At 39.9% G+C, this 27,403-nt stretch overlaps 1 protein-coding gene across 24 annotated transcripts in view; it reads right to left on the reverse strand.

The window, feature by feature from the left end:
• NEB (nebulin) overlaps positions 1–27,403 on the reverse strand; it is a 201,930-nt gene that overhangs the window by 134,568 nt on the left and 39,959 nt on the right. For all 24 annotated transcript variants that reach the window (XM_029910553.1, XM_029910554.1, XM_029910551.1 and 21 more), the window contains exons 34-51: positions 23,981–24,292; positions 23,266–23,472; positions 22,459–22,563; positions 22,186–22,293; positions 21,358–21,669; positions 19,732–19,938; positions 18,328–18,432; positions 17,192–17,299; positions 15,348–15,659; positions 14,992–15,198; positions 14,262–14,366; positions 7,362–7,469; positions 5,632–5,943; positions 5,200–5,403; positions 4,533–4,637; positions 3,425–3,532; positions 2,346–2,657; positions 827–1,030 (exon numbers count right to left, since the gene is read on the reverse strand). In XM_029910553.1, the coding sequence (XP_029766413.1) occupies positions 827–1,030; positions 2,346–2,657; positions 3,425–3,532; positions 4,533–4,637; positions 5,200–5,403; positions 5,632–5,943; positions 7,362–7,469; positions 14,262–14,366; positions 14,992–15,198; positions 15,348–15,659; positions 17,192–17,299; positions 18,328–18,432; positions 19,732–19,938; positions 21,358–21,669; positions 22,186–22,293; positions 22,459–22,563; positions 23,266–23,472; positions 23,981–24,292 (3,441 nt within the window). The remainder of the gene's footprint in view (positions 1–826; positions 1,031–2,345; positions 2,658–3,424; positions 3,533–4,532; positions 4,638–5,199; positions 5,404–5,631; positions 5,944–7,361; positions 7,470–14,261; positions 14,367–14,991; positions 15,199–15,347; positions 15,660–17,191; positions 17,300–18,327; positions 18,433–19,731; positions 19,939–21,357; positions 21,670–22,185; positions 22,294–22,458; positions 22,564–23,265; positions 23,473–23,980; positions 24,293–27,403) is intronic.

Here is a 27,403-nt window from a genome sequence, read left to right on the forward strand (position 1 = left end):
ATGACATAACACTCGAGAGGTGAAATCTTGGCTCATTGAAGTCAAATGGGAATTTTGCCATTGACTTCAATGAGCCAAGATTTCACCCAGAGTGACTAATCTAGAGTAAATCACAGTAAATAAAGCAAGCATTACATATAACCAAATGCATTTTTTCCTTTATATTTGACAATGACAGTTCAGCTTCAATTATTTAATACTTCATGATTAACTGACAAATAACCTGTTAGATATTTTGGAATTATGATTAAGTCTTTTAAATATGGCAATTCACTGTAAACTCTGCCAATAGGTCAGAGAGATTGGAAGTAAGGGTATGGATACTATGTTTTGAGAAGATAAAGAAATGCAAATTAGCACAGATCTATTGAATCTTGAAACTTTCTGGGTAACAATACACCTGACATTTATATGAATATCTTTGCTAGGTATAGCTGGCCAATTGTCTGTACAATCATGATAAATAATTGTTCCCCTCCTTGAAAAGGAAATATACAGCTTAGCTCTTTACATTAATTATTTTGTAACATAAAATAACATGTAAAAACATAAAGCTAATCTCTTATTAAACCACTTTTTCATGTTTCTGATCTTAAACATAAGCAACTATTAAATATATTTTTTAAAATATACCTTAACTATGTTTTAGAAACTCAAAATACAAAACAAAAGTACTCAGTTATAATGAAAATAAATCCCTGACATTCAGTGAAATGGCTATAGTATTGTAATGTAAACTTCCTTACTTTCCTTTAAGAAAAAACACTTTCGCATCCAGAAAAACTATACTGTTTTAATTCTAATGGCAAATAAATAGAAAACTCACCTGGTTCATAATTTCAGAATTGTGCTTTGCCAGAACCATTGGTAGAGAATCAAGCAGGCTATTAAATTTGATCGTGTCTGGGTGTTGCCGATAGGTATGGTCACTCAGGATGTGGGTTGCTCTCTTATTCTTCTCGTCATCCAGAGAGCCAATTGGGGACCAGCCAATGCCTCTCATCCACTGAAGATCTGATTTATATAAAAGCTGAAATTATAAAGGAAGACAAGAAAGTTCATTATTTTATTTATTTAGACAACATGAACATTTTTCTTCAATGCAAAGCAGCACCAATTAAAGAGATTCTCGCTGTTTAATCAATATCATATGATAACAGAGGTTATCACCTCACAGCCCTCTGACAGGGCTAGTTCAACACTGATGGTATATCAGTGTGTTGCAGTGTAAGCCCAGGGTTCAAACTCAGGCTCAAACCCCCCCACCCCCGCCCACCATCTGGTCTACACATAAATTGCACTAAACCAGGACTCGGACCCCGGTCCCAGGACCCCAAAGGAGTGGAGGTTCCAAGCCTGAGTCAAGCCTGGACCCACAGTTCAATCCCTATTGCTTTGCAATGTAGACTTGTGCTCTGGGAGTCCACCAAAAGTATCCCACAATCCCATGGACCAACTTTCTTTGTTCTCAGGACAGTCAACTTTGGTGGACAGTCAAGTTTTCCCACAGCACACCACAAACAAAGGGTTGGAGAGCATGTTTTTGGAGGGCATTAGGAAGTATTGGATACGAGTGGCTGTACTAGGGCCTCCACACCGCAGCATAGACACTAGAACACCAGGCTGGCACCCAGGGTTCAAAAATTCCTAATCTGGGGATACAAATGATTGTAAATTCCCAAGCCCTAAGTCAAGAAACCTAGGGTCTGCTAACTCGAGCTGTACAACTCTGGGCTTACGTTACGATGTAGACATGCCCAAACAGTCTCTGAAACCAAGGGTGATTCTGCCTATACTAGTTACTCCACAGAAATCTTACTCCACCTGCTGGAAATTCTGTTTCTGTCAGGATGGAGATTCATCTACAACTATAATGGAGATTACCTAGACATTCAATATGCATTTCAGGAATTACAGCCATCTCTTCATCTGGCAAATGTCACAGATGAGGATGCACTTCCCAGCCCCTTTAGCTCTTGACATGTCACTTGTACAGCCAAAATAGTAATTATTTAAAGCCATGAAATTCAGATTGTCTTGCCCTCACTCTGCTCCAATCCACTGTTCAAATCCACTGCAACAAACTTAACTCCAAATTGCTCAAGAGGAGATCGGTACTTAGTAAGGACACAAAAAGTAGGCTGCCTGCTGCTAATTACTAACGGTAGAAGAGTTCACTTCTATTGTCACTGGTCTGAAAATACCCACCAATCCAGTATGTAAAGGTCTTTGCAGGGCAAAAGAGTCCAGAAATATAGCCCTTAAATATGTTTTTTGACATTGGAGCAAAAATATATTTAATAAAACACTTCCATTTTCACAAAGCTGGTACAAATAGGACTTACATCACTCTGAAGATCATAAGTTTTCCTGGCATGTACAACATTGTTCTGGTCTGGCAGACATGTCCATTTGTGCAGAGGATGTCTATAATCAATTTCACTGACTAGTTCCTGACATTTCTTGGCCAGCACGACTCCCAGCATGTCCACTGGGCTATTATACTTGGTCTTCCATTTCTCAAAATCTTTCTTATACTCCCTGTCACTCTGGATCTTGGCAACATGCATAGACCACACCATCTTGGGATCATCCTGTATGTTGCGGGCTCCCACATGGTGGCCAAGCTGTTTGCGATACCCTTCTTTGTATTTGTACTGTTGGAAAGAAAGAAAAGAACAAATTATGCTTTTTCAGATTCAACCTAGAAATGCTACCTTTGTAAAAAAGGTGAAACTCCTTAGTTATTATAACATACTAAGAACCTAATATTATGAGGTGATGATTGATTCCTATAAATAGCTGAGCATCCTTAATCCCACTGTAGTAGAAGATATAGCCCTTATAATTTCATTGGATGGGGTTCACAACTTTTGCAAACCCTTCCTCATCTATGTAGTCCCAATTTATGTGGCGAATTCCACTGGACTTAGTGTACTTCATTGGGAATATTCACATACAGGTTTGTGGGATCCAGGTTATACTTAGCAAATAACAGTCCATGTAATGGATAATTCCAGGTTTGATATGAAATATTAAATCTGAATTCAAACTCTATTTCAGTGAGTGACATATTCATCTTCAGACAATTACATGCAACTCCATAGCACAGTCTAAGTCACTGATGGACGATGTCAATTTTCAAATGAAATAAAATGTCAATGTCATCCACAAAATTTCAATAATAAACTGGGTTTAAGTGATCTATATAGTTGCAGACTGAAAAAAACAAACAATGTATTGTTGGGTGACTAGCTTTGCATTGAAGCATCCAGTGTATGCCTTCTTTTTCTTTTTTGAAAGACAGAAAGACCTTATCCCACTGACACCAACAGAAAGACTCCCATTGATTTCAATCAGCACTGATTCAGCCCCATAGTGCTTAACCACACTGTCTGTTATTTTAGTTTAGTAAGACTCTTACTTCACTTGCAATGTCTCTGGATGCCTTTGCTGACTTGAGTGATATGGCATCACGAGGAAGTTCATAGCCTTTCTTCTTCAGTTCTTCATATCCTAACTTGTAGAGTTTCTGTTGAGATAAGTTTGCAATAATGATTGCAAGCACACTTTGCAGAAAAGTATTCCAATGTTGATGTTTGGAGAGAAAGTAAATGCTATGTATTTTACACATAGTTCAAGAACTGGATTCCAATTTTTTACATTGTACAGAAAACAAGGGTGGATTTATCAAATGGAGTTGGCTACTACTAATTTTCAATTGCCAATGCATGCTAGCCGAGCTATCGTGTTTTTAAATTAAAAAGCACATTTTTAGGACTCTGAGATGGCTTTCTTGGTGCTAGAAATTAGTCAAAAGTCTTGCGTGATATTCTTGCTACAGAATATTTTCCACCACCAAACTAAGGGTGGAAATTATTGCATAACTGCAATAGATTGACTGGGGAGAGGTAAATAAAAGTTTTTGGTTGCAACTCATTGGCAACCAATACTGTCATTTACTTTACATATGTAATCTGATTAATAAACATTGCTCCAGATCACAATGACATGGACTTCTGAGAAGGTCAACAATGCATATTTTCTGACTCCCCGTGTGTCTGTTTTCAACCTATCATGACCTCTCCTCTTGAATACTAGTGATAAATCTTTTTGGCATTTCTTTCTTATGTTCCATGACAAAGGAGAATTTGACAAAAAATGGTGCTCTAAAAATTCAACTCACTACAATTAGACATTATCCCACACAGGTTGCTAGACTAATTACATTTTATTGGAGAGGTATCTAAGATGTTGATTTGAGCATAGGGATGAAATGGACATATCTAAAGATAGCAACCTCCTACTGCATGCTTTGTTGGGATTTTTCTTGTAATCTAATAACTGCCATATTGGCTCCCTCCACATAACAAGTTTACCAGAAAAAGACCATGGGTATGTTAAAGGTTGTAAGAATTCAAGAGTTCCAGAATAAATTCTGAAGGACTTTACTGCAATTTAGACTGCATTCATGAAGTGAATTCAAATCATAAGCTCGTCGAACATCCAGTGTAGTATGGAGTCAAACTTACATCACTTGTATTGATTAAGTTTGCTTTAGCCAAAAGGATTTCAGGAGTGTCAGGCATGATGTGAACGTGAGTCTTGTCCTTATCCCACGCTTCTCTGTAAAGTCTCTAGAAGGAGAAACAAACAAGAACAGTGTGTCTAATAGAATCTTCATATAAATAGCAGATTTCATTCAGCTTCTTGACCTTATGTCTTTAACAGCAATACAAGAACATGTCACACAAGTATCAAGTGTGGGAGATATAAATGGTACTGGATGGATAGTTGAAGAAAATAATGCATGAATCACTTAGAGTTCTATTTAAATACAATTGTTTGCATCCCTTTTGTATGTGGAAGGCCAAAGAGTCATCATTATAGCAGTCCCATATACAGCATAAGGTTAAATATGGGTAAAGACATTCTGTAGATAAGCCACGATAATCTCCTGAATCACATTTGGGACTTCTTGACAGCTGAACTCAAGATGCCAAATGGACCAAAAATCACAGACATCTGACATTTTGCTAAACAGACAACTATGACCAACAATTTGAAAATTTATTTTTTAAAGACATATTAGTCACTGTTAACTCAAATTATATTAAATTTTAGCATTATGTAAGAGGTTGAAATAAATTACAAGTTAATTTATCTGTTCAATTAAATGTTCTGCCTTCAGAAACTTACATCACTCCTATTTTTGGCATTAGACTTTGCCAAAACTATGTCCATGGCATCAGGGATACTTGTGAATTTAACAGTGTCTGGTGGCTGGCGGTATTTCTTCTCACTCAGAATTTCTGAAGCTTTCTTGTTCTTTTCTGCCTCCAAAGAGCCAGAGGGGATCCATCCCAGGCCTTTAAGCCACTGAAGATCTGACTTATATACATTCTGTTAAGGAACCAAACAAATCAGGGAAAGTCATTCGCTTGTCTGCATCAATGAACTACGTTAAAAGATTAACTGGCAATTAATAGAGCTTGTTTAGCTATGATCTGTATTGCTGGAACTACAAGAGGAAATGTCATTTCTGCTCTACAGGGACACCAGATTCTCTTCAATAATGAACATATCTTTCATAAATATAAAAGAAATATATCAAGTAAAAAGGAAACTTACATCACTCTGTAGTTCATATACTTTCTTAGCTTGGATGACGCTAGTCTGGTCTGGCAAACTAGTCCACTGGTGTAGGATCCGTCTGTAGTCTACATCACTAACCAATGACTGGCATTTCTTAGCCAGTAGGATGCCCAACATATCCACAGGCATGTTAAACTTGGTCTTCCACTTCTCAAAATCTTTCTTGTACTCCCTCTCACTCTGCATCTTGGCTACATTCATAGACAACACAAGTTTGGGATCATCCTGTAGGCTGCGGAATCCAATGTGATGTCCCAGCTGCTTGCGGTAACCTTCTTTATACTTGTACTAAAATCATAAAGATTGTGGTACTCAAATTAAGGCAAGAATGAGAAAATGGGGAAATAACAGCTTATCAGATACATTCACCAGCACGCCATGTATGCTGGCAGTTAGACTCACAAGCAAACTTGAACTTCTTGCTCTCTTGGATGCTAGAAGCTGAGCAGATCATTATGGTTTCACACTTAGGGGTCTAATATTCCCTTGATGTATGTGCATAACTTTGCTTGATGTTAGTGTTCTAGGAATGCCTTTGCTGCTGAAGGAATTGAGCCTTTGGACTCCGTAGGAAGAGCAGGCTGCACATCTCTCAGAATGTCTCCTCCACTGCACGAATTACCAACTAACTACAATCTGGAGAGACTGCTTCCTCTTACTCCCAGGCAGAGACATAATCCAGTGTCTCAAGGGATAAAAGTCAGCATTGGAAAATGTAGGGTCCTGACTATCCAGAACATTTCCCTAAAAATTAGCAAACACCTGTCCTTATACACAAGGTTGGGATGTGGAGCAGTGCTGGGCATGTGTCTGCCCTGAGACCTGTTCTACAGCTGCATGGTAGATTGACTCAGGACGGTGGGAGGAGTTAGTGGGTCAAAATTTGCTGCTGCTCTAAAAACATAGAGGAGGTAGCTCTGGGTAGTACAGGCTGCTCCCATGCCACATAGAAGGCAGACGGCAAGCTTGGGGTCATGGTGCAATGATGTGAGAGCAATCTCTCTCCTACTCTCTTGTCAATGCTAAGAGAGTCGGTCCCACTGATTACACAGGGAGGAAAAAGAACAGGAGTACTTGTGGCACCTTAGAGACTAACAAATTTATTTCAGCATAAGCTTTTGTGGGCTACAGCCCACTTCTTCAGATGCATAGAGTGAGCTGTAGCCCACGAAAGCTTATGCTGAAATAAATTTGTTAGTCTCTAAGGTGCCACAAGTACTCCTGTTCTTTTTGCAGATACAGACTAACACGGCTGCTACTTTGAAGCAGGGAGGAAAAGCTCTCTTAGGCCTGGTCTACACTAACACCCCAATTCAATCTAAGGTACGCAACTTCAGCTACGTGAATAACGTAGCTGAAGTCGACATACCTTAGTTCGAATTTACCGCGGTTCAGATGCGGTCCACACGCGGCAGGCAGGCTCCCCCGTCAACTCTGCGGTACTCCTCTCGCTGAGGTGGAGTACCGCAGTCGACGGCGAGCACTTCCTGGTTCGACTTATCGCGTCCAGACCAGACGCGATAAATCGAACCCTGAAGTTCGATTGCCAGCCGTCGAACTACAGCGGTAGTGTAGACTTGGCCTTAGCTCTCTATCCCTTCCAGCACACCTTCGTAGCACAGGGACGGACCTGGCCCAATGAGGTTTATTAGACTGTGACTGAGTGCATAAAATTCATCACAGATCGAATTGAAAATGTCACTTACATCACTTGCAATGTCCCTCGAAGCTTTGGCTGCTTTCACTGAAATGGCTTCAGGTGTGAGGTCGTAGCCTTTCTTTAACATTTCTTCCCATCCATGTTTGTACAGTTTCTAAAATTGAAAACAGATAGTTTTTTCCAAAACTCCCCTTGCATCTTTGTAAAAACAATACAAATAGAACACATGTGTTTTAATACGCTGGCCCATTGCATAAACATGGAATCCAAGTCCGGAGTACTACGCTCCATTTTAACTCAGCACTTACTCAGGCAAAAGTTTTGCCTAAGAAAAGTGTGTGTGAAAATTGAGGGCCAGGTTGTGGCTGAGCCCTGCATGGATGCAAAAAGTGAGAGCACAAAGAATCCCATTCAGGGAGCAGGCTGCTCTTTGTTCATTACCCTTTCCCTAGGAGCAGAGCGGGCAGGACAGCATACACTGCACCCTCTGTGTGCTGGGGAGCATTTGGAAACATTGTTTTACTATAGTTACTGATACTTTCACTGGGGCAATGTGATCTACACTGTCTAATGCAAGGCTGTGGCTAAACCTACAATAGACCCTCGGGTAAGAACTTCACGATTTGACACTTTAGGGGCAGTATTAGGGATTGTGTCTTTAATACATTATAGGTTTTTTTTCCACAAGTGCTTACTAGATTACAAATAATCTGTTTGCAATGCTTGTTCTCACATAAAGAATAATTAATATTTAGGGATGAATTCATTCCCTTTGTCACTCCACCAAAGCAAATGGCATTACAGCAGGAAAGCATTTGATCCCCATCTATCATACCAGGTTAAAAATCAGAGTTCAGTTAGTTCTTTCTTTGCGAGGCTAGCAGCACTGGATGCACCCTGAGAATGAAACAGTCCAAAAGCAAGGATGAGACACCACAAATATCCTTTGTTCAGTTTAGTTCTGATTATTTATGCTAATGCTTCATAACACACAAGTATGTTCTATATTGTTGGATAATTTGTAAAAACTAACAGGGCCAACATCTTCAGCTGATGTCCACTGTCGTGTGGAGCTCCACCTCAGAGAACACATGCTGATTTGCACCCGCTGAGGATCAGGTCCAAGAAGCCTTAGTAATGTGAGACTTCGTTCTCTATTTTGCATACTTCTATAGTCCCCAGTACCATAATGCCTCAAAATCTTTAATGTATTTATCTTCACAACACCCCTGTAAGGTAGGAAAGTGCTATTATCCCCATTTAACATAGAGGGAAATGAGGTGGACAGGCTAATTCATATGTCCAAAACCACACAGAAAGTCCGTGGTAGGGCAGAGATTTGAACCCAGACTTCCCAACTTCTAGTCTAATGCCCTGAACACCAGCTCAACCTTCCTCACTCACTAATAATTTGCTGGAAAGTTTGGCCACTGGAGTGGCACTGAAGGAACTACTAATACTGGGTATGGATTTGCAAATTTCCTATTAATAAGGATGTACTGTAGCTCTAAAAAAATGCAATCCAGTTGAACTATGCACATGTAGTTTAAACACTTGCACTTGGCGTTAATAGACCTGTCTCTAACTATCCACGGAAAGCAAAAACTAAGTAGTTTACGAAAAATCTCTAGCACAGACTGTCACTCTCCTATATTTAGAAGGAAAATTAAGAAAGACAATCAGAAAGAAAGGTGGAAACGACTGTAAATGCTTCATATTCTATGTGCCTGTTATATTTGGACTCAGCAGAGAAGGAGAGAGACAGACACAAAGGGAGCTGATAGAAACACAGCTGTCTGCTATGGAGACTTTATTGTTCTGGCAGTAAAACTGAAACCAAACACTAAGGTGAGGCTTTGCACTGGGAACGCTAAACAATAAAAGAGGCAGACCATCTCATTCTCCACCCTACTTTAAAAAACTTCCCAAATTTATATACATCATCATTTACATGGCTAACATGAAACACTATATAACCTAAATAGTGCGGGTGGACTACCACAGACTCTCAAATTGCAAGGGATTATTCTGCCCTGGAATAACAACTCACTAACTAAACAATAAATAAATTCAGGCATACAACTGGTTTTCGCTCTCTCTGGGATAATATGGTGACAATGGTGTGGCAGTGCGGGGTAAGGAATCAACTGGATCTGGTACCAAAGTTTCTTCCACCAAACTGTTGACATTAGGAGTTGTAATGGAAGGACGTTTGAAAGGAGGAACAGAAAGTCCTACTGGAACATCTCCCAACTCCAGTACTTGTCAAGACTGCAACTGATTCATATGTCATTTCCATAAAATACCACCAGTTCTACCACACACAAAACAAGTCCTGTGCATTTTACAAGTTCTCCAGGTACCCATTTCACTCCACAACTGTAGTTGCGAGTCTACACTGAGTCTCCTACTTGAAAAAAAATGATGATGAGTCTCACATCATTAATCAATTTGCATAGATTGGGATTTGGCTACAGAGGAGGCAACATCAGGATGTAGCAGGTCCCAACAGGTACACAAAGATCACTTCAAGAGAAGAGCTGCAGATGACTCCTGGGTAGTAACACGTGTTGTGTTCCTGTAGACAAGCAAGAAATTATCCAGTTTCTGCAGATGACTCAAAATAGACTTGTTAGCTCTTAAGCAGGCCTCACATGACTGTAAAAGCATTCTGCAAGTCCATTTGTAGCAGGATGGTATGGAGCAGAACATATGTGCTGAATTCCACTTGAAGCTAGGAACCTCTGAAATTCTTCAGAGCAAAATTGAAGTCTGTTGTCACTCACCAACACTTCTAGTAAGCCAAATTGGCTAAACATCCAGAGATGTCCAATGGGTTTGGTAGCTGTAGTAGAAATCATTCTAAAATCTCTGACCACTTTGAATACGCACTGATTACGACTAAAGGTCTGGCAAAGTCCATGCAAATATGTGTCCAATGAGTCTGAGGCCCCAACCAAAGGTGTAAATGAGCTGGGCCAGGATCATGCTGAATTTACTGACACATACTATAGCACTTCTCTTTCCTCTCAATATCTTTGTCATCAAACATGACTCCAGTCTATGGCCTTCACTCACACAATGCCAAAATGACCATCACAAAAACCAGAGAGTGAAGTGATTCCGGAATGATCACTTTTATTCTGCATAAGATGCAATTGTGATTTAGATATAAAACACGCTGATGTGACGTAAACTGGGGATTCTTATGATCTAACACTGTACCTTGTAATACCATTCCCTTCACAAGAGAAAGTACATCATCCTTAGCGGGTTTTGTGTTGATATCGGTGCTAGTGATGGGTAACCTCTCCATCAAATTGAGATAAAACATTTCATCTGACATTTCTTTGGGCTAATGGGAGCTTGGGCATGGCAGCCCATCAGCATTGCCGTGTTGAGTCCCTTTACAGAACTGAATAGTATAGGAATGAGCTGAAAGTAGCAATGACCACCATTGCATCCGAGCAGCAATTCATGATGGAATTCCATGTTTAGGTGCAAAAATTGAAAGTGACAGGAGATGATCCATCAGCAAGGTAAAATATCTACTATACAGATAGATATGGAACTTCCGAATTCTGAAGATAATGCTTAGAGCTTCTTGCTCTATTTGTACATAGTTCTTCTCAAGCATAGTAAGCATTCGTGAAGCAAAGGCAATTGTTTTCTCCATGCCATCAGGAAAAATATGGGGAAAGAGCTCATACACTCAGATGGGTGAAGTATTACAAGCCAATTGCAATAGTAGTAAGGCATCAAAGTGAGTAAGAACTTCGGCTGATGTCAAGTTTCTTAGCTTCCTTAAACACACACACACACACACACACACACACACGGTCTACTTCCATTTTTTCTTTGCTTGTAACACTTCATGTAAAGGTGCCAATACTGTCACCAGATTAGGCAGATTAGTAGTTAAGCAGCCCTAAGAATGAATGTAACTGTGACACATTCTCTGGAGTGGTGCGTGAAGAACCACCTTCTCTTTCTCTGGTGATTCCTTAAGCCTGTGGTATCAATTGCATGTGCAAGGTATTCAACTGAAGGTTTGAAAACTCACATTTGTCTTGACATACTCTCAGTCCATGGCCTTCCAAACACTGCAAGACAACATCCAAATTTTGAAGATGATCCTCTGGATCATTTCATGTAACAAGGATGTCATCCAAATAGCACTGAACTTTGTTCAGTCCCTTCAGAATCTCATCCATAGCTTTCTGGGACAGGACAAATGCCTATGTGATACTGAAAGGCAACCTGTTACAACAAAATAAGCCTTTTTGCATGTTGATTGTGAGATATTTGTGAGATGTGGGATCAATCTCTATTTGTAGATATGCATTGAGCAAATCCAATTTACTGAAACACAGTCCTTCACTAAGAGTAGCAAACAAATCTCCAATACGAGTTAGTGGACCGGTCTAAACATGAAACTGGATTCAGCATCACAAACGCCACAAATCTGGAAATGAGCCATTCTTCTTGATTACTTGTATGATGGGTGTAGCCAACTCACCATGTGAAATCTGTGATAAGACTCCAGTGTTCACTAAATGGTCCATATCAGCTTCTACTAGAGGCTTCAGAGTATAAGGCACAACTCTGGGCTTGCAATATTTTGGCTGTCTATCAGACTTAATACTGAGCTTCACTGACACATTGCTCATCTGTCCAAGTTCTTGTTCAAAGACCTTGGAGTGTCTGTCCAGTATTTCTAGAAGACTTTGAGGTGCTTTCATGGTCACCATGATCTCGGTCCAATTCTCCTTAAGCGTCTCAAGCCAAGATCTGCCAAATAATGGTGATAACTTTCCTTTGATTACATACAAGAGTGAAACAACTGATTGTCCATCTAGTTGAACTGGCACCCGGAATATCCCTTCTGTTACTAACTTTTCTCCAAAACAATGCTTCAAAACCATGGAGGTTTCTTCCAGAGGCGCTTGTGACAATATCTGGTGATAGGTAGATGCAGAAATCAGTGAGATGGCAGCTCCAGTATCAAGTTCCATTCTTGCAGGAAAACCTTCAATCAAGGGAGTAACCTTGATGCCATTTTTTACTCCAACTTCTGATAACATGTGTAGGGCTAGGTCTTGATCAGTGTCATTAGAACTCTTGTCTTTATCCACATTATGAATTTCCGACTTCCGTTCTTTCTGAAGTTCAATCTTCATAGATGTCTTCATAGATCGATGGTTACTCTGGATTGCTAGTCATTGAACTGTGCAACAGGCCATGGCAATTTGTCCTTTCTTCTGGCACTTCCTGCAGGTAACCTGGCATGTCCAGCAATCCTTCTCAGCATGCGTAGTTTGTGCACAATGGCCACATGGAAATTTCTTATGTTCCCATGGTCCTTTGTCTTGCCAATGCAGGATGTGATCATCTTGGTTCACACTGAAGTCCAGAGAATCCTTCTCTGCAGTTTCCATGACAATAGCTACTTCAACAGCCATCTTGAAGGTAAGCACTGACCCAGACACTAACTTTTTCTGGATCACGTCATTACATAATCCAGAGACAAACTGGTCACACAGGGCATCAAACTGACAATACTCTAACAACTTCCTTAGAGCAGCAACAAACTGTGCTCCCAATTCTCCACTTCCCTGAGGTCACTGATGGAACTGGTATTATTCTGCTATCATCAACGGGATAGGAGAAAAGTGTTCCTGTATTGCTGCAGTAATTGCAGCATATGTGGACGTTCCAGGCACAATTGGACACAACATGTCACGCAGCAGTCTATATGCCTTTGGACCCATCACTGTCAGCAAGTCTGAAACCATTTGTCTGTCTGGAATGGTGTTGCAAGCAATAAATTGCTCAAAACATTCAAGGTACATTCATGATTTGTGGTTTTCATCAGACTCATCAACATTGCCCGGAAAAGTTGCCACTTTACTCTGCTCTGCTGTTGCACTTCAAGCCTCCTGGACATCATCTCTGCCACAGTGAAATTCCCCCTTTTTTAAACTGTGCACTATCTGCCCTTGATTTCCCTTTGCTGGCTCTGTGCTTATACTGTAGAATGCAGAATTCTTCCTTTCAGCTCCCTCTGCTGGCTGAAGACTCTCAGTGAAGGCTAAAGCTAACTCACATGCTGCCTTCTTCCAGTAGTCAGCCAAGATGGCTGCTTACATTCCCCTCACTGTTCTGTTTGGACAGCTCCAGCAGTAACTGCGACCGAGATCCTTGGTTCTATCTTTATTTGCCTACTTTCCCCTCTCTAGCTAGCTGGCTCACACTGTCCCAGCAGCAAAAAGCAGCAGTCTGTCACCTGGTGCCTAGAGGTGAACTTTCCCCCTTTTATACATATTATTATCTGCTATTTCTTCCTCTTCAGGCAGTGGGAACAGAGGATATTCATGAAATATAAATTCCTCATTGCCAGTATGTTATATTTGAACCCAGCAGAGAGGGAGACAGACAAACAGACACAAAGGGAGCTGACGTTTGCTGTGGCGTCTTCATTGTGCTGGCACCAAAACTGAAATCAACATGAAGGTGAGGTTTTGCATAGAGGAGTGCTCAAACATTTAAAGCGACAGGACATCACAGTGCCCAGTGGGTCCATGATGACTGGTTGAGAAACCTGCACATAGTGGGTTTGGAATTTTATAACAAGGAATTTGTAACCTACTCTGACTGAGGCCATGAAGGACCCTGTACATCTCTGTGAGAGGTATAAAGAATGCACTAAGCCTTTTTCTGAGTTCACCTTGCTGAACAGGGCTAATATTTATGTTTAGCAAGAGTTTAGGATTAAATTTTCAGAAGCTCCTAAGTGACATAGGAGTCGAAGTCCCATCTATTTTTCATTTCCCTCTAGTTCATAACAAATATTTACTCTTAAATAACAGGACACCTTTCATTGAGGAAAACAGAACTAATATATTCAAAAATGAACTACAGTCTAAAGTATTTTAAAACTCTTTACCTGACTGTAATTTGCCATGTTCTGTCTGGCCTGTAGAATATCAGGTGTATCTGGCATCACATGAAGCTGAAGTTTATCCTTCTCCCAAGCTTGAGTGTACATATGCTACAGGAAAAAAAGAGTACCAGATATGCTAATATGAATGATAGATAGATCTCTCTGTGTGTACTTTGTTTATGGACAGAGAGAGAGAGAGATGCTGATTGTATTTATTTTTACTGACTTAATCCATGATTCAAGTGAATTAGGATCCAATCTTACTCCCACTGAGGTCAATTCTTCAGGCCCTTAGTGAGCATTTCTAGCAATGACTATCAGCCTGTTCCACAGTCATTTGTTTAAAGCCAGTGTTTCTCCTTAGTAAAGAGGGCAGGATGAGACCCTGATACTTAATGCCGCTATGGAAGCTTATAGTTCCCCTCCCGCACCCCAGAATTAGAAATTAACATTTATATCATGCCAGTGAGAATAACTGAGACTGTACAAGTAACAATGGCACGGTCTAACCCTGAGAAAAATGGGAGAAGGAACTATTTAGCCAGTAATTGGGTGCTTGGATCTGGTAAAAGAAATCTGTAAATGGCTGGTTCTCTCACACGTTAAAAAGAAATTATCTTGGCAAAGCAAGTTTGCCAGGGAAGCATGTGTTTTAAGCAATGTTGGAGAAAGGCAGTGATACTGAATTACACAGGGATCGTTTACATACACAATTTTCACTGTATTCACTCACCTGATTTATCACATCTGCATTGTGTTTTGCTAGCACCATGTCCATGGAGTCACTCTGTTTTGTGAAGGGGAAAAGGCTTGGGTGCTGGCGGTAATTCCTGTCACTTGCAATTTCTGTGGCTTTCTTAGATTTCTCCACATCCAGAGAACCAGCAGGGCTCCAACCAAGTCCTTTGTACCATTCATTGTACTCCTCTTTGTACTTATTCTGTAATACAGATGACAAAAAGGAAAAACACATTTTACAAACTTCAGTAACAGAAAAATTCTCTTGTTTAAAAAAAAAAAAAATCTTCACACACAACTGAAAAAGTAGTATAGGCAGTGGCCAAATCAGAACAAAAAACAGTAACTTACATTACTTTGAATCCGATTCATGTTTCTGGTCAGTTCCACATTAACTGCATCTGGTAGGAGGATATATTTGTGCAGCAGGTGTTTGTAGTTAGTGTTGGTTATATTACCTTGTGCCTCCTTCGCTGCCCTGATACTTAATGTATCAGCAGGTGTATGGTAACTGGTCTTGCTGGTCTCATAGGCTTTCCTGTACTCACGATCAGACTGCATCTTAGCCACTTGCATAAAATGGACTAGTTTGGGATCATCCTGGAGGCTGCGGAAGCCTACAAGTTTCCCCTTATCCATTTCATAACCTAATTTGTATTTGTACTGTGAAGAAAACAGAACAAAAGGCCTTAAAACCACCTTGCCTATAACAAATCAAATTGAGAAAACAATTAAGCAACCTTTCCTCTGAGAAAAATCCATGTCTATTAGAAATACGCTATTTAAAAATCACTGTGGCAAACACAGCACCAGTAGCTTTTTCTACTTAACCTGATGCTAACCCTTGAAAAAAACTCAGGGGTCCTACCTTTTTGATCTTTATGAGGGACATTTTTAAAAGAATTGTCCTAAAAATCTTTTTCATGAAAAGGAAAGTTTCTTCATAATGCCATTCTCCCTGCAGTGCCTCATGTAGCCTCTGAGAGCAGCTGTTATTGAATCTCACTGTCATGGCATCACATACTTTGAGAAGATTGAGAGACTGATAAGAAACTAAGGAAGTCCCAATTTGCAGGAGGCATCCCTTTGAAAAACGTTTGGATTTTATTTTACTAACACTTTGAGCACAGGTCTGGAGTTTGGCCCAAGTTTGAAGATCAAATGACCTCTGTGGTAATGTTTAGTTCTAAGACTGAACAATTGTTTTTAAACTTAGAAGCTGCTTCCCACTGTTTCTGAGTTTTGTTTTCTTAATAACAGTGTAATGGATTAAAACCTTAAACTCGAACTAAGTCCATACTCAAGCAACACTCCCATTGGCCTAAATCCTGGTCAGCAGAGTGCACAGACCCAGTATCAGGCTCTGAGCTGCACTGCTGAGCTCCTTGGAGAGGGCTTGGGAGGGAGGAAACCTTCTCCCAGGCTATGAAGCAGCTGCAGATCCACTCTGCAGTGTCTATTGTAACTCTGAGGCTGCTGTGGGGAAGATCTTGAGGATCAACACAGCATCAGCTCCTTCAGCCTTCCCCTTCCCCCCTTCCATAGGCTAGTTTTGTCCTTGCTACACCCAAAGCCTGAACACTGGTATTCAGGGAACCTCAGTGTGGACCCTGAGTTCTGTTCTCCCATCCCACCTTTGCACAGTGAAACTCTGTACTGGTTTTCTCTGCAGGATTTGCCCCCCCCCCCGACTTCAGTGCAAATGTCACCTAAACAGAGACTGAGTACAAGCTGAGTAATCAGGTCCTACCATTGTAGTATTAGCAGCAAACATAATTTATTACAAAGTGCGCTTTGTTCCATTCAAATATTGGTGAGGTTAACATCTGAACTCCATAATGCAGCAATTAAGGAGTAACACGTATATATCTAAACTAAAGCATGCAGCTACTATATACATCACCTTTAAAAAGTGCTCCAGCAAAGTCACTTTGACAAACGACTCGTACTATACAGGTAAAATTGGTTTTCTAAATGAGAGCCATTCTAGAATGACTCCTTATGTATCTCCCTATCTTCCTAATGAAGTAATTGCTCTTTGATCACTGTGAGCCAATTTAATGTCACAAAAGCTATACTTATTAAACACATTTATAAACAATATAGAAAATAAAAGCATCTAAAATGGAATCAAGTCGATAAATGAATGCTTCATAATATTTGACAATAGATAGTTTCCTCTTTTAAAAACTCACATCACTAGCAATGTCTCTGGAAGCTTTGGCAGCTTTAATGGAGATAGCATCAGCTCTGAGGTCATACCCTTTCCTTTTAGACTCTTCCAAGGAATGCTTGTACATTTTCTGTAAATTGGAAAAAAAAAAAAGAGAGAGAATATTCCTTTTTTAAAATGCACTAATGCATATAAAAACAGAATAAACTATGCCATATATGTGATCATTTGAAACAAGAACTTTTCAGTAGCACTGCTCTATCCTCATATATTTAACACTCATACAACAAGTGTCTTAAGGCATTCAGGCACACAACGGGGCAATATTTCAAAATTAAGCGCAGAGTATTTGCATCTCTAACTCTCTGATTTGCACCTGCAGCTAGGTAACTAGAAGGGCAAAAGACCCTGATTTGTTTCTTCAAGTGCAAAAATATTGGTGAAAATTTAGAAGGCGCAAATTATATCCATAAGGAAGAGGCCACCATTTCAAAAATGCAATAAAAAATATCTACTTTTGTGCACATTATTTATTTCTTTATTTAGATTACCATACTGCCTGGGAGCCCCAATAATGAACCAGGATCCCCTTGTGCCAGATGCTGTGCAAACACAGAACAAAAAGACGGCCCTTGCCCAAAGAGCTTACAATCGAAGTCTAAAGCAAGAGACAACAGATGGATATAGCATTGCAAGATGGTATCTATACATGCCATTCCTCATTTTACATGTGCAGATTTTAGCAGTGAAATTTAGATATCAGAGGTTGAAACTGGCCCACTTTGTCTATTACATACAGCAGAGGCACACTAATTTGCATGAAAAATGGAGACTGTTGTGGATTATGGACTAAATTTTATAAATTAGGGAGGAAAAACAACAATAAAAAAATCAAAGATACCCAAACTATTATTTTAACAATTACAAATCCCATTTTAAATATTTCATAATGTACCCATAAATATTCTGCAGTATATTTTGTTTTTTACTGTGGCAACTCATTACAGCTTCTGCTATGAAATCTTTGCTGAGTGCAAATTACTATGGATTAGTGAAGGGTGAATAAATGAGGTTCTACAGTACTGTCATTTTAATTATTCCTAAAACTAGATAACTGCAAGATAGTGCCAACTAATCAGTCTGAGTAGCAGTACTTACTTCACTTATGTTATATGCATTTGCTTTTGCCAAAGCAATCTCTGGAATATCTGGCATGATGTGAACTTTTGTCTTGTCTGCTTCCCATGCTTGTGTGTACAGGTGCTGGAAGGGCGAATAAAAAAGATGTCAACAAAGAAATCAAATATAGCACATTATTATCACAGTTATTTTTTTATTAGGGCCAAATAAGTCCCCAGAATGCATGCACATCACAGTGTATGAATCCAAGGACAGAACTTGGCCTTTAATTTAAGATGTTACTTCTTTTTAATTATTTTGAAAATGCAGCTGTCTAGTTACTTTCTCTCTGCAGGATAAAGCAAAACATGGGAAATTTGAGTCTGAGGTTTCCTAACACTACAGGATTATAAACGCTCCTGTGTGATGGGACCTGACAAAGTTTGCTGACATGCTAAAAAAATGCCCCAAACACACCTGATCCTCTTCTCACTTACAACATTGCGAATCAAGAATAATTCCATTGGAGTCAATGGAGTTATACTGGAATATAAGTGAAGAGAAGAATCAGTCCCATAGTACATACCTGCTTGACGGTTACTAACCATACCTGGTGCATCTAGGAAGGATTAACTTCCTAAATGTGTTCAAACATATCTAGTGACAGAATCCAGCAGAATCCTCGGGTTCTGTACCCAGAGAAAGAACTATTCAGTGTCAGAGTATTATGCAATAGCTCTGCACGCAGCTCATTGCTGTCTGCCTTCAGGAGGCAGGCTGACTTGGCTGTCTAGCTTAAGAGTAATGGCAAGATCTCAGTAGTAGGTAGATAAGAGCTCATCTTAGGGAACTGGGTTTAAGAGCCTGTGTGATGGCCTAAAACACTGGTGGGTCCAGGATCCATTTAATTTTGTCCCACCCCTGTTACAGTGCATTCTAGTACTGAGCTGATTTCTATTAAATGGATGATGGCAGCTCAGCGGGCGAATCAGCAATGAAAAGTTAAAGTGTAACTACAAAGTATGTTCATATTACACAGTGGCTTCTGATCACAGTAACATAATTCAGGTAAAATATTCAGAACTGCCAAAGTGACTCAGGAGCCTAAGTCTCATTTTCAAAACTGACGTAGGTACTTTTGGAACTGGGACTTGGGCTCCCAAGACATTTTGGAGCTTTTGAAAATTTGACGCGTCCTCTTGCAGTGAGCATGGTTTGCTAACAAAAAGGAATCCTCAGATCTGCTCCCTTCTGAATTTCTTAGCATATTGGGCCAGCGTTTTCCTTGGTTGTGTCAAGGCCTATGGGGATAAAGTTAATGAGAACCCAGCATATTCATCTGTGGCCAGAACTGATCATTTCAAAAAGAAATGCTCACACGACTCTCCCATTTGTCTTTTATCACTGCATGCATAACTGAATTGTGACAAAATATTTTCATACTTTGTCCATGATTTTAGCATTATTTGTAGCTAGAACCATGTTCATAGAGTCCATCAGACTGGAATACTTCAGTTTGTCTGGGTGCTGGCGATATTTCTTCTCACTTATAATTTCCATAGCTTTCTTATTCTTCTCAGCTTCCAGAGAGCCTACTGGCATCCATCCCACACCCTTCATGAATTCATCATAGTCAGCTTTGTATTGATTCTGTAAGGAGAAGGAAATAAATCAGCCTGATGCATGAAAAATTCTGGGTCCCCTTCTACTTGTTTTGTAAGTTTAGTGTTTCTTTGAGTTTTTGAATATATGTACATTTAAATGAATACAATGGAATAATTTTTGTGTATCCAAAATTTACATCCTTTTACAGCAGTGCTGTGTGTTTTATTAAGGCCCATTCTTGCATTCTATTGGAATTATTATTATTTATGAAGGGTACTGCCACTACACTAATTTAACCATAAATTCATGTATTGAATCCAAACGCCAAATGGTATTTATACAATTGCCCTAAACTTGCCTAAAAGCCTAACTAATAAGCAATTTACTACATCCAAACAGTAACAAAACATTTATAAGCATTTGATCAAGATACTTACAAACGGGCTAAAGCCAAGGATGTTCAGATTCATATTGGTCAACTTCAGCTTGGTCAGGCAGGTATTAGCAATGTACCCTTTAAGAGTTTACTTTTTTATACCCTTTTAACAAGCAAGTGATGTCATTGCCAGTTATCAGACCTTAGCTAAGGTCAGATGAAGGCATTTTTTTCATACAGCCAATTGTTTACTGCACATGATACCCAATAACCATGTTCTATTTCTATTACTTTAGCCCAATCCTTGAATAAGATAACACTGGTCGTTTGAAGGGTCACTACAAGTTTAACACAACAACTAATTTTCCTCATGGTTTCATGCTTTTTTATTCCATGCTTTGGGCCTCTTGTTCACATTAATATCCCAACTCAAATTGAAACCATAGTTCACCCAGATCTAATGTGGGCCTATATTCCTACACATTCCATATACAAGTCCAATCCCAATTACTTCTGTGAAGCTACAGCATACACAAATGGGGCTGCAGGATCAGCCCCTCTCAATAAAAGGAACTAGATTGTGTCTTTAGGCAAAGCCTTGAGAAACAGTGTGTAAACTCCATCACCTCGGGAGTATCCCTAAGTAACACTATACATTGGAAACATCCCTCTGAGACACAATAGGGCCCAACTTTGGTTCCCTTAATTATGAAAGGATAATTTCTTGGAGAATGTCTGACGATTCTGTTAGTGAAGTTTTCCTTGGCTTGGGCTGCACACAAGTATTACTCCTTGAGTCAAATGGGACTTGTAAGCTATAAACACATGTGACAAGCATATAAACAAAGTGGGCAAACTTGCCATCTGATCCCATCTAAATTCTTTCTAAACTAGTTTAGTTTAATATTTCAGATTATTCTAAGAAATACAATGTGCATATTACTGATGGACTGCTCTTTTATACTTGCTACATGTTGATATACAATTGCACTAGTTTATCTATAAAACTCTAGGATTTAACCTATGGTATTATTCATAAACTAAATATCACTTAATTGGTAACACAAAGGTTGTAGTCTTTCACTTACATCGCTCCGTATCTGCATCATGTTTTTGGCTAATTCAAGATTCATAGCATCAGGCAAAACATTGTAATGGTGGAGCAGGTGCTTGTAGTTTGTATTGGTAGCCACTTCCTGTGCTTTCTTGGCTGCCACTACACTGAACATATCAGCTGGGGTGTGGAATCTCGTCTTTGACTTCTCATAGTCCTTTTTGTATTCACGCTCAGACTGCATCTTAGCCACCTTCATGAAGTGCACCAGCTTGGGATCATCTTCAAGGCTACGGAACCCAATATGCTTTCCTCTTGCCTGTTCATAGGCTAGTTTGTATTTGTACTGCAAGCAGAAAATAAACATATCAGGGTAAACTCAATACAGAAGAATGCATTATTAAGTATGCATTTTTTTAAAAAAGGTATAAAACATTCGGTTTGACCTATCACAGAGGGCTCAACCTTGCAAAGTTTTGAACACCACAACCCTGATCCACCAAAGCATTTAAGCATATGTTTAAGCATATAAGTAACCCATTGAATTCATGGGGCTACAGTGCTCAGCACTTTGCAGGATCAAGCCAAGAATGATCAAGGGGTACAGAATATGCAGAGGATCCACTGGAGGCTTGTGAAATAAATATTCAGAACAAGAACTGTTCCAAGATTTACCACACCAAGCATGTAATTCAAACCTAGATTGTCCAGGAGGCTTCAAAAGCCAGTTGTGAAGTAGATATCCTCTAGGGTTTGAATCAGCCCAAATTTGACTTGTTTTATTCATGAAGTAGCCTGAATTCCTCTTAGTTTACATTCCTTTCATAATTTTACCTGAGTGCAATCTAAAAATAGAACTTACATCACTTGCGATGTCTCTGGAGGCCTTGGCTGCCCTTATTGGGATAGCATCTGACTGCATGTCATAACCCTTCTTCTTCTCTTCCTCCCAGCCAGCCCTGTATAATTTCTAATTCAAAACATAAAAGGGAACAAAGTTTTTGTTATGAAGGTGGAAATGTTAATAGCCCTGCATCAGCATTTAAATATTTTAAAATGAGAACTATAAAGGGCACCACTTTAGGAGTGCATTTTTAAATGACACTGAATGTCCTGCTTGATTATGACAGCTTACATCACTCATGGTGATCTGGTTCACCCTCGATTGCAGAATTTCTGGAGTGTCCGGCATAACGTGAATGCTTGTCTTCTCCTTGTTCCATTTATCAGTGTAGAGCCTCTGCAATTCCAAAGTGATATTTAATATCAAAAAAGACATTGCAATTCATTATAAAACAAGAGATTCTTTTCATTTTACTCATGTGTGCTAAATAAGACTCTGCAGCACAAAACTTCATAAGTATTACAAATAACCTACACAAAAAACTAACTATAGCGCAGTGACAATTTCCCTCATCTTTCTTTTGTACTTCCTATGATAAATTATGCAAACTATATTATCATAAAGCAACAGACTGTAACTGCAGATTTTCAATGTACATATTGTTTTTCCCTATTCTGTGCGCTCAGGTACACATCCATGACCCACTGGTTGTGTCCCAAATGCTTTGGATGAGCTTCAGAGAAGAATCCTCATTTCAGGGAGTGCTTATCCAAACTAAATCAGAATTCCAAAGCTTTTGCAGTTCACTCATTACTAATAGTATTTCCCCCACACACAAAGAATGACAATTCTGTACATATGGGGAGGATACACAATAAAATCCAAACAGAACATAGAGCTATAATCTTGCTCTTAATGCAAATTGCAGCACACCTTTAACTATGGTGCTTCCATAATGTCTGAGGCCCCCGTCCTACAAAGTGATGCATCCGGGCAGACCGATGCACCTATATGGAACCCCAGTGACTTCAGTGCGCTTTACGTTGCAGGACTGAGGCATTAATATAGAAACCCAGGTTCCTCTGAGCAAATTCTCACCTTATTCATGGTCTGCGCATTCTGTTTAGCTAGCACCTGCTCCATTGCATCAGTTGTAATGGAATATTTTAGCTTGTCTGGGTGCTGGCGATATTTCTGTTCACTGAGAATCTCTGTAGCCTTCTTGACCTTCTCCACATCCAAAGACTGAATTGGCATCCAACCAACTCCTCTTAGCCAGTTATTGAAGTCTGTTTTGTAAAGACTCTTTTTACAAAATAAACAGAGAAGTTAAAGGGGGTAAGAGAAATCAGAATTTCCACACACAAAAAGAAATTAAGCCTTTGAATTTTTCCTTGTCATTCTTGAAAGAAAAATATGAGCAAAACTGATCAGTGCTCACTTGTGGTTTTCAAAGATATAGGATGCAATTAAAGATCATTCAAAATATAGGGCTAAATTCTTCTCTATCATTCATGTTCAGAACTCCCATTGGAAGCTAAATGCACACATTCGGAGGGCAAAATTTGATGGATAAAGTAGGAAAACTGAGAGGGAGCATAATCATTTTTTTTTAGAATAAATGTCTTATTGACACTCTTAATTAATTTACTCTCAGCAATTCTCTCTCTTCAGCAATTTCTTCTTTAGGGCCTGATAGTACAAATCCCTGCTCAGACAAAATTTTCATCAGCTTTAATGGACTTCACTGGCTATTAATTAGCCTCAACTCTTTTGGCAAAATAGTATAACCAAGTAAAGTTAAGTTACATACATCACTCTGAATCTGCATCATATGTTTTGGTAGTTGCACATTCATCGCATCCGGCAAGAGTGTATAGTTGTGTAGTAGCTGTTTGTAGTTGGTATTTGTAACCGCTTCCTGGGCTTTCTTAGCAGCTGTCACACTGAACATATCTAGGGGTGTATGATACTTTGTCTTGCTGCTCTCATAACCCTTCTTGTACTCGCGTTCTGACTGCATTTTGGCCACATTCATGTAGTGAACCAGTTTAGGATCATCCTGCAGGCTACGGAATCCAACATGTTTGCCTTTTTCTTTCTCATATGATTCTTTATACTTGTGCTAGAGAAAAAGGAAAACAAAACCTTATCACCTTTGGAAAAGGTAGACATGTTTATGATTGGTTTAACACTTTGAAATTCAACACTGTTATAATTACAGCTCATAACATATATCTTGAAATCATTTTGCAGACATTAACTGATTAACTAGGTTTGGGGAAGAGAGTTGCTGGCTTTCAGTCCTCAGCCTTTCCAAGCTATACCTATCACACAGATATAGACAGCACAGCTGGGAGAAATTTTTCCACCAAAACTTTTCAGAGAAAAGCAGATTCAGTGACACTAAAACATTGGCAAAACCTACATGAATTTGCAAAAACTGTTTGTGTCAAACCTCCCCCGCCCCCCAAAAAATTCAGAAAAATATCAGAATGAAACATATCGATGTTTCACTTCTAAACAACTTTTCATTTTGAAATTTCCTTCAATTTTATTTTTAAAAATTCAAACAGTTAAATCAGAACTTTTTACTTATTTATTTGCTGAAAGTTGAAAAATTTTGTTTTCAGTTCAATCTGAAGTCATATTTTTTCTGTTTTTCAGAATTGCCAGCAAACGGAAAAATCCAGTATTCACGCAGCTCTGAGATACAGTATATAATCTCTTCCCCCTCACTGTCTCTACACCTTTTGTCCGTCATATCTTATGGCTCTACTCCACTCCCTCTCACAGCCCCATTGCCGGTTTTTTTCTTACAGTACTACCCAAACCACCAAACGCTCCAAAACATCTAGGTAAGGATTCAGGTATTTGGGGGAGTCGGGTTTAAGTGGGACTTGAGTGGTTCACAGGTCTTGTGCTCATGCTGGACAGGAGTGAATTTCAATCAGGGTTCTCTGCAGACTTCAAAGCCTGCTCAGCTGGCACCACTGATTTAAAAGTTGCTGGGCTTCCCTGATACCAGTTGATACTGCAGTTGCCTCCTGTTGTGATAAGTGGACCTCCAAATTTATCCTAATTGTGAGCTCAAGAGTAAAAAGGGAGTGAAAATTGGTGTCAGAAATTAGGTTTATTGGTGGACAAAATAATGAGAGGATGGACTACTCCACCCAACACTCGATCTTGAGGTTCTTAAAAATAAAAGTGTTTTGGGAAAATTTAGCAGAAGAAATAGCGTTCTGCCAACAGCTGCTGGAGCAAGCTTCACCATCGTGGGTGCCATCCCCACTGTCTCCTGGGACGCCCGCCTTCTTCATCCTGAGAGATGTCCCGACCAGAGCAGGCCAGAAGACATTGGCATCTCCACTAGCTCTGGCTGAATCTCAACCATCACCTGGGACATGACATTGTGTCACACATGTGCACACATCCTCCCATATGTTCATTTTCTTCCCCGCTTTAGGCTCTTCCATACAGCCTGCAGCAGCAAGGCTCAGAGCCTGGGTTGACAGACTTGCTCTCATAGGGCTCACTCCACAGCACTGAAAATAGCTGTGTAGACATCACGACTCAGGCAGGAGCTTGGGCTCTGAAGCCTTGGGAGGAGGGTAATCTTCAAAGCCCAAGCTCCAGCCTGAGCCACAACATCTGCTCAGCTATTTTTAGTGCTGTAGCTTGAGCCCTGTTAGTATATAGGCCTGTTTGTTAGCCTGGGATAGAATTTTGGGTTTGATTTTTGATACTTTTACATTCTTACTAATAAGTGTGAACAAAGAACAAAGACTCTGTATTGCATCTGCCCACAAGCAGATGGGGTGAAGAGAGATAAGAAACAGAGCTAACCTGTTGCTGGGTAGACTGGGAGTTTAATATACGAGCACACACTTGAAGGACAGGCCTGCTTCAACTTCAAGCAACCCGTTAAGAGCGGCAAGGAGGATGGGGGGGCAGGAGGCATAAGAAACACTAAAAGCCAAAGAAAAGCCTGGGCTTACCCCTCACATAGGGGAAAAAGAGATAGTACTGAAGCCCCCAGACTCACGATGCTCCAGAATGGAACACGACCATGAATTATAAGGGGTGGGACCAGGGGCGTGCACTACAGGTATAAAGCCTGCTAAGGAGGAGGAGGTGGGGAAAACGGGGACAAGGGGAAAAGGTTCTACTGGCGTGCAAAGCTATGGATATGCTTGCTTGATTAACCCCAATAAACATCGCATTGCCTACACTTCGGACTTCTGCTCTTCTGCTTTCTGTCTGTGTGACAAGAACTAGGGGAGGGGCAAAGGGAAAGCCCCAGAAAGTCAATCTGGGCTCTGAGACTCGCTGCTGTCTGCTGCCACTCACTGTACAAATGTACCCTTTACCGCTTCTCATTCTCATCCCTCTCCTTTTGCCTTCTGTCTAATAAAAATCTGGCGTAGCCAGCCAAGACTGCATATTCTGCAATACTTCTGGAAGCCTGTGACCAGAAAGAGGCAGCTAAACACAATTCCCTAAAACAGCCCGATGCTGACACAAGTTTGCCAGGACTCAGAATGGCTGATAAAACCATGTGTGTGTGTCTGTGTTTTTCAGCAGTGAGATTAAAAGTGAAAGTCAGAGACAGAAGCTGTATTTTCTATCTTTGCCATTCTCTTCTTATCCCTTTTTTGTGTGTTTGTCGCATTTTGTTTTCTAGGAAATGGGATCAGACTTTAACAACAACAACAACAACAACAACAACTGCTCCAGCCCATCTTAACTAAACTTTTTCTCTTTTCCCCCAGAAGGACAGTTATTGTTGTCTTTATTATCATTGTCAGACAAGGGGGGGAAGGGATTTCCTTCTAAAAGCTATCTACAGCCAAAAGGGAACAAGGAATATGGTTAAAACGAAAGCCTTACTTAGTACTTTACATTTCAAATGCTGTAACTGTTTTTCATTCTTTCTGTATCTTTAATAAAAGGTTAACAGGATTTTTAATGTTGTGTTTGCCATGGTACTAAGCAAGCCAAGGTCTCTGTGCACCAAACCTTGTTTAAAAGTGTTTAAGGTTGGACAGTTCAAGGTCACGTTTGTTGACTCTTTGGGCCCATATACTCCATCTAAATTAAAACAGTAACTCCTGAGGAGTCCAGGCGTGCCAGAGGACTAGAACTATAGCGCTTCAGAACTCTGCACAAATAAGCTGCACAAGAGGAACTTGAAAGAATTTGGCAGGACCAGAACTTCATTCAGACCTTAGGGTGG

This window comes from Terrapene carolina, unplaced genomic scaffold (genome assembly GCF_002925995.2).
Source record: "Terrapene carolina triunguis isolate 2854851 unplaced genomic scaffold, T_m_triunguis-2.0 Scaffold62, whole genome shotgun sequence".
NCBI lineage: Eukaryota > Metazoa > Chordata > Testudines > Emydidae > Terrapene > Terrapene triunguis.